Source organism: Medicago sativa, chromosome 5 (genome assembly GCF_051527215.1).
Source record: "Medicago sativa cultivar Bolivia chromosome 5, Bolivia_mono, whole genome shotgun sequence".
Taxonomy (NCBI): domain Eukaryota; kingdom Viridiplantae; phylum Streptophyta; class Magnoliopsida; order Fabales; family Fabaceae; genus Medicago; species Medicago sativa.
The window spans coordinates 78,312,705-78,319,781 of NC_140753.1; the positions used below are offsets into that span (position 1 = coordinate 78,312,705).

At 37.2% G+C, this 7,077-nt stretch overlaps 2 protein-coding genes and 1 pseudogene across 3 annotated transcripts; 1 reads left to right on the top strand and 2 right to left on the bottom strand.

The window, feature by feature from the left end:
• The first annotated feature begins 323 nt into the window (after positions 1-323).
• On the top strand, positions 324-1,682 carry LOC146925349 (chlorophyll a-b binding protein 215, chloroplastic). Its single transcript, XM_085710295.1, has 2 exons — positions 324-528; positions 851-1,682. The coding sequence occupies exons 1-2, from the start codon at positions 383-385 to the stop codon at positions 1,500-1,502; spliced, it is 798 nt and encodes a 265-aa protein (XP_085566421.1). The 5' UTR covers positions 324-382; the 3' UTR covers positions 1,503-1,682.
• LOC146925350 (pentatricopeptide repeat-containing protein At5g66520 pseudogene) lies at positions 1,015-4,496 on the bottom strand (annotated as a pseudogene). Its single transcript, XR_015010475.1, has 3 exons — positions 2,325-4,496; positions 2,050-2,114; positions 1,015-1,913 (listed from the first exon to the last, which is right to left on the bottom strand). The product of XR_015010475.1 is annotated as a pentatricopeptide repeat-containing protein At5g66520 pseudogene (transcript).
• A 1,241-nt stretch (positions 4,497-5,737) lies between these two features.
• LOC146925351 (uncharacterized) lies at positions 5,738-6,505 on the bottom strand. The gene has a single exon (XM_085711962.1). It carries the CDS (start codon positions 6,503-6,505, stop codon positions 5,738-5,740), a length of 768 nt encoding a protein of 255 aa, XP_085568088.1.
• Between the last annotated feature and the right edge of the window lie 572 nt (positions 6,506-7,077).

The window sequence follows — 7,077 nt, forward strand, 5'->3', positions numbered from 1 at the left end:
AATTGAGTTTGTACTGTAGCACCATCCCAAATTCCCAATCCAAACTCTTCCAAGTTTCTGTATTTCTCTCAGCTTTGGTGGACCTAACTTCCTTGGCTCACATTCACCTCTCCAAAACATCTAAGTAACCAGATCATTGCATCCACATGGCACAAAGAGAGCCACAATATCACTACAAAATACAAGCTTGGGAATCCACATACAAATTCACCACCAATAAGATGTTGCTGACTTGTGCATATCCTAATCCACAATATCTTATGATTTCCATCGTGGCCACTCCCAACACTTCTATAAACCTTTGTATCCTTTCTTCATTCTTCACAACAACACTAGCTTATAACACTAAAGAGAACAAACACCAAGAAACCTCAACGCCCTCATGGCCACCTCTGCAATCCAACAATCAGCATTCACTGGCAAGACTGGTTTGAAACAAGGAAATGAGTTCATCAGGAAAGCTGGTAACTTTGGTCAAAGTCGCTTCACCATGCGTCGTACTGTGAAGAGTGCTCCTGAGAGCATTTGGTAAGTAGTTCAATTACAGTCAAAATTAGCTTAAAATACAATAAGTTATAGATTTTAACACTCCTTTATCTCATCATGACTCTTGAGAACATAATAACTAATTCTTAGCTAGATGTGCAGACCCAAAAGCTAAAATTATGCAGGTGTAATGTAATAAATTAAATCAAATGTTAATAACTAACTGGTGATACAGCTACATAAAGTTATTATGTTATCTTGTAAAGATCAAATCAAAAGCAACATCATGTGCTAATATTTGAAGTAAGGTTGTGATAATTTGTTTTCATATATTTGACTTGGTATGATCTGTTTTGAAAACCAGGTATGGCCCTGACCGTCCCAAGTACTTGGGTCCATTCTCTGAGCAAATTCCATCATACTTGACTGGTGAGTTTCCTGGTGACTATGGATGGGACACAGCTGGATTATCAGCTGACCCTGAAACCTTTGCAAGGAACCGTGAGCTTGAAGTAATTCACAGCAGATGGGCTATGCTTGGTGCATTGGGATGTACCTTCCCTGAGATCCTTGAGAAGAACGGTGTTAAATTCGGTGAGGCTGTGTGGTTTAAGGCTGGTGCCCAGATCTTCTCAGAGGGTGGCCTTGACTATTTGGGCAACCCAAACCTGATCCATGCTCAGAGCATTCTTGCAATCTGGGCTACACAGGTTGTGCTCATGGGATTTGTTGAAGGCTACAGAGTTGGTGGAGGACCACTTGGTGAAGGACTAGACCCACTATACCCTGGTGGTGCCTTTGACCCTCTTGGTCTTGCTGATGACCCTGATGCATTCGCAGAGTTGAAGGTCAAGGAACTCAAGAACGGCCGATTGGCTATGTTCTCCATGTTTGGTTTCTTTGTTCAAGCCATTGTTACTGGCAAGGGCCCTGTTCAGAACCTTTACGACCATGTTGCTGACCCTGTCGCCAACAACGCATGGGCATATGCTACTAACTTCGTCCCCGGACAATGAGAACGCCAAGACATGGCGGCCTCTTGAGCTGAATCTTCTGCTTTTATTTGCATTTCTGTTGTATTTAACTCCTATTTTCACCAATGTAACTACACAAGCAGAAGAACCTGTATGTGGCTGATTATATGTTAGAAATATGGATCCCAAGAAATGTCAACTCTTGTGCATGAGTTCAGAATATTTATTGGGCTGTCTTAGTCATATGTTTTTATTTAATTTGCCGTAACCTATACCTCTTATTTTATGTTAATTAGTACAAACCAGACAACAAAGTTTTAAGACCTAAGCCAAAAATAAAATCATCAACTACTTAAAGGTAAAACACAAAGACTGCTATTTAGTATGAATGAGTTTGCACACAAAACGGTAAGAATGGTGTTCAGATCAATCAGGTGGTAGGTAACAATGCACCTGGATGTAAAAAATGAGAAGTAAAACTTTGTCACTATACCATTGATCATTTATGTGTTGAAAAAAAAAAATGTTCCTTTTAGCATTGTACTTGCACAGAAACTCAGTTTCATGCCGAATTCAAACTTGTTATTACCTGTTTGACAAATCATGGTTGGATCCTTTTCTTAATCTTCAAGATAACAGAAGATGCTGGTTGATCTGAAAGAGCGTAATTTAACTTATGAGGTTATAGTAATTTAACTTTCTACGCAAATAAGATTACACTATGATAATTTTCTACACAAATTAAGATTACAGTAGGAGCACAAGATTATATAGTATGATTATGGATCTTTATCATGCGAAAAAGAAGCCATAGTGAATTTCAACCTTATAATATATCTGTAACAATTTTTTAAACTGATATACCTCATCAAAGATCTACAACATGTTACCAAAAGTCATTGCAAGAACATGATCCATTTTTGAAATGATGAAAGCGGCTGTTATCTCTCACTATGATTTCACGATCATAGATAGCTGAGAGGAGTTTGGTAACTACATGGCAATCGTTACAGACCCGAAGGTTCTTTATAATGCGAATAGGAGTTCTTCTTTCCATATTGATGAGACCAAACGAAATGGCCAACCTCTCACTGTGGTTCTCTAATTCAGATTCTTTCTCTTTCTCGCCGTCAATATTTAACAGAACTTGGCTTGTGTCAGGAACATGTCCTTCCAGTTTAAGTTTCTCCCTTATTTCCCTCAACTTTGCATATATATCCTGGGTTTGAGGATGTGATTTATCACCCACTATAAACCGATGAAGTTGACCCTTGTACTCAATGATGCTGCATCCAGCATCCTTAACCACTCCTCTGTTTTTCATCATTTCTCTTACATGTGAAACTTTATCCCACTTCCCAGCTGCAGCATACATGTTAGAAAGTACGGTGTAACACCCGGTACGAGCATCTGAATCCTCTTCAATCAAATTACGCGCTGCATATTCACCAATTTCCAAGTTTCCATGGTTCCTAGCACCACCAAGCAAACTCATCCAGATGACTTTGTTGGGTCTCAAAGTCACTGGCATGCTCTCAATGATATTTTTCGCCTGTTCAAGATGCCCGGCTCGACATAAAATGTCGACAAGGCAACCATAATGTTCAACTGTGGGCTCAATTTTATACTCACTTATCATCATTTGAAAAATTTGGTTTCCCTCATCTACCAAGCCTGCATGACTACAAGCATTCAACACACCTATGAAAGTTATAGCATGCGGTTTCATTCCAATTCTTCGCATTTCGGTAAAAAGCTCAAGAGCTTGATCAGCCAAACCATGCATTCCTAACCCCACAATTATAGCCGTCCAATGTGCCAATTTCTTCTTGGCTATTCCTTTGAAGACAGCCAAAGCACTCTCTATACTGCCACACTTAGAGTACATTTCTATCAACAAAGTACCAAGTACACCACCCACCTCAAATCCATTCTTAACCATAAATGAATGAATCCATCTCCCATTACCAAGAACAGCCAAACCTGAAACAGCAGAAAGAGCAGTCGACAACGTTGCATTACTTGGCACAAACCCCTCGTTCAACAACGCTTCAAACAATTTCATAGCTTCATAAAAACACCCATTGCGTTGATATCCATCTATCATCGAATTCCAGCTTATCAAACTCCTCACCGGCATCCTCTCAAACAATTCAGCCGCCAATTCAATTTTCCCCGACTTCATATACCAATGAATCATAACATTCCACGTAACCAAACTCTTATCACTATCATCCATCCGATCAAATATCTCCCTCGCAACCTCAACTTTACCACATTTACACAACCCATCAACCAAACACGTCCAAGTAAACTTATCCCTCTTCGGCATTTCATCAAACACCTTCAAAGCAAACTCAACCTCACCATTTCTCGCATACCCATCAACCAAACAATTCCAAACCACTAAATCCTTATCCCCCATTTTATCAAACACCAATCTAGCCAAACCCATATCACCAAATTTCGAATACATATTAACCAAACTACTCTGCACAAATTTATCAAAACCAAACCCAATTTTGAAAACAAGCCCATGAATCTGTTTTCCTTCGCTTTTCGCGTGTAAACGCGAACATCCCTTAATAATGGAAGGTAGTGTGAACCCATCTGGAAGAATGTTGTTGGTGAGCATTTGACGAAAGAAGAGAAGTGCGTCATTTGAACGGTTGTGGTTGATGTAAGAGGTGATGATTAAGTTCCAATGAAGTAAAGTGGGGTGTGGGATTGAGTTGAAGAAGGTGTGAATGTGGTTGTGGTTTTTGGAGTGTGTGATGTAGAGAGATAGGAGGTGTGAAGAATAATTTGGGTTGTGAAGAAGGTTGGATTTGAGATAGTGAGCGTGGAGTTGGTGAGGATTTTGGTGTTGGGTTTTGATGGGAGAATGGAACGAGGAACATTGCACCATTGTTGTCATTGTTATAAGCAATCTGATGAATGTTCTGTTGGTTGGTTTGAAGCCTTCTCATACTGATCACTGAGTAGGAATGCAGTCAATAACAAAACCATCCTTCAATTTATTCAAATTTACTCTTTGATTACTGAATTTACAAAATAAGTAAATGTAAAAGTTTATGCATATTATTAAGGTCTGCATTATCTATTAAGGATTTGTTATGTAATGATTTATTTATTTCTTGAAATTTAAAAATCTATACTCCCTCTGTTTCAAAATACATGTCCAATTTTTTGCAATGTGCACTATCACTTGACTTACTTTGACCATACTTTTTAACTAATGTATAAATAAAAATATTAGCATGTAAGATGTTGTTTGATTTGTCTCGACAAATATTTTCAAAATATTAAATTTTTATAATTTTTTACTTTAGATAATTAAAGATATTAACGGTCAAAATTGTGCATTGGCATGTGTGAAGTGGTTGACTTGGACATATATTTCGAAACGGATGGAGTATAAATTAACGAGTTTAATAGATAATGCAAGTACTTGCCTAAAAAAAAAAGTAGATAATGTAAATGAATTTTCATATGTAAGGGGAAAGAGTGCGAGTAAAATGTTATTTAGCACAATTCAAATTCACTTTATGTAAGCACGAGTAAAATGTTATTTAGCACCATTCAAGATCACTTTATCTAAATAATATCTTATGTGTTTATCTCTATTCATGAATGATGAGAGATGACACTTATCCTCTCATGTGTAAATTACACGAGCGAATCTATTTCCATATGTAAGAGTATAATGAGCTGGTTTGATTACACATGAGAAAATCCATTCTCGTGTGTAAGAGTGTAATAAGTTAGTTTAATTCAATTTTTACAATCTTTTAACAAGAAATACGAATGAAACCAAACTCACAAATGAGTTGGTTTTGTTTAATCGGGTTGTTATTGTTAAAAAAAATTAACAAACCATGATAATAAATAAATAAATAAATCAAATATTTTTTCAAAAGATATAATTTTTTTAACTTTTAAAATAAGTACATAAACTACAATCAACAAATAACAAATAATGATTAGAAAATACATATTTTTGAAAAGAAAACAACTAATATAGCACAAAATAATAATAATAATAATAATAATAATAATAATAATAATAATAATAATAATAATAATAATAATAAAAATATAATGATTTGGGTTGGATCTTAGATAATCCTTTTTTTTTTTGAACAAGCCGAAATGAGATATATATTAACAACCCAAAGTCTTGCTCCCTAGCACAAGGAGTGCATAAAGAGGCAAAACAAAGTTACAATGGAATAACAACCTGTCCGTAAACAAAAGTTAGAGATGGAAATAAAACATCAGCCTATCTCTAAACAGACAAGGGGCTGCTGCCACCATAAATGATAACCAAAAGAAAAGCACACATTTTTAGCTTTCAACCAACGAAGAGAATACATCTTAACCTTTTCCAAAAGTTGCACCATAATATTGGCTTTGTTAGCAAAGAGTCTTTGGTTTCTTTCATTCCAAATAACCCAAATGCAACAGATCCAAATCAAATGTAAGAAAGACCGACGAGGGGCATAGCCACCTGAAGAGTAAATGAATTGGTTGAAATGATCCGTAACCTGATGAGGATCCACTGAATACACGCCAATCCAGGACTTTATAAGCTTCCAAAGATCGCCAAAAATATTACAATGAATTATTAAGTGATCTATTGTTTCTTGTTGACCACATCCTGAAATGCATAGTTGATTGTCATTAGTAGTAATACCTCGACACACCAAGTTGTCTTTTGTCGGCCATCTATTGCGGATGAGACGCCAAGCGTAAATAGAGACTTTTAAAGGGACATTTTTGTGCCATGGTGCATCCGAAGCAACATCACCAGCCTGTATCTCCTGCATCGCAAGCATTTGATACGCTCCACGAACCGTGTAGCCAACTATAGAGTCTGAACGCCAAAGCCAAGCATCTGTCTCAAATTCCTGCAAAGTAATGTTAGACAACAAATTCCTAATCTCCACCACTAATTCCTCCTCCCAGGCAAACAAGCGACGTCTCCACCTCCAAGCCTCCCCATCCTCACCCCATCCTAAGGCATGCATGGCGCCTACCGTCATATCCTGGTGAACTGATAAATCAAATAATCTCCTAAATCTCTCCATCAACGTCACTGTTCCCACCCAACAATCCGACCAAAAATAAGTGTTAAGGCTGTTACCAAGACGTTTTGTAATATTATCTTCAAACCAACTTCTCCTTCGACACCTATACCCCCTGAATTTTAACGATTTCCTTCCACCACGCCGACCCCATCCTACCACCCTCTCTAAGCCGACCTCTCTCCTCACCATAACGGGACAATAAAACTTTAAACCACAACCCGTCTCTATCCACTAAACACCTCCAACACCATTTAGCAAGAAGAGCAATGTAAAATTCTTTTATTCTCCTACCCCCAAACTACCAACCTCCTTATTCATACAAATAAAGTTTCAGTCAACCCAAGCAATTTGCCTGTTATCCTCACTCCCACCCCAAAAAAAGATAGATAATCCATTTTGAATGACGTGACACCGATACATATAGATCAATTTGAGTTTGATTTATTTTGTTTGATTTTGATATGAACGTTGAAAAAAAAAAAGAAACTGAACTAATTTAGTTGGTTTGGATTTAGATTGAATCATCG

Excerpts from the sequence above, each read along its gene's own strand:
- LOC146925349 (XM_085710295.1), top strand. The coding sequence starts at position 383 with ATGGCCACCTCTGCAATCCAACAATCAGCATTCACTGGCAAGACTGGT. Across the intron at positions 529-850 it reads AGTGCTCCTGAGAGCATTTG|GTATGGCCCTGACCGTCCCA; the intron begins GTAAGTAGTTCA and ends TTTGAAAACCAG.
- LOC146925351 (XM_085711962.1), bottom strand. The coding sequence starts at position 6,505 with ATGACGGTAGGCGCCATGCATGCCTTAGGATGGGGTGAGGATGGGGAG.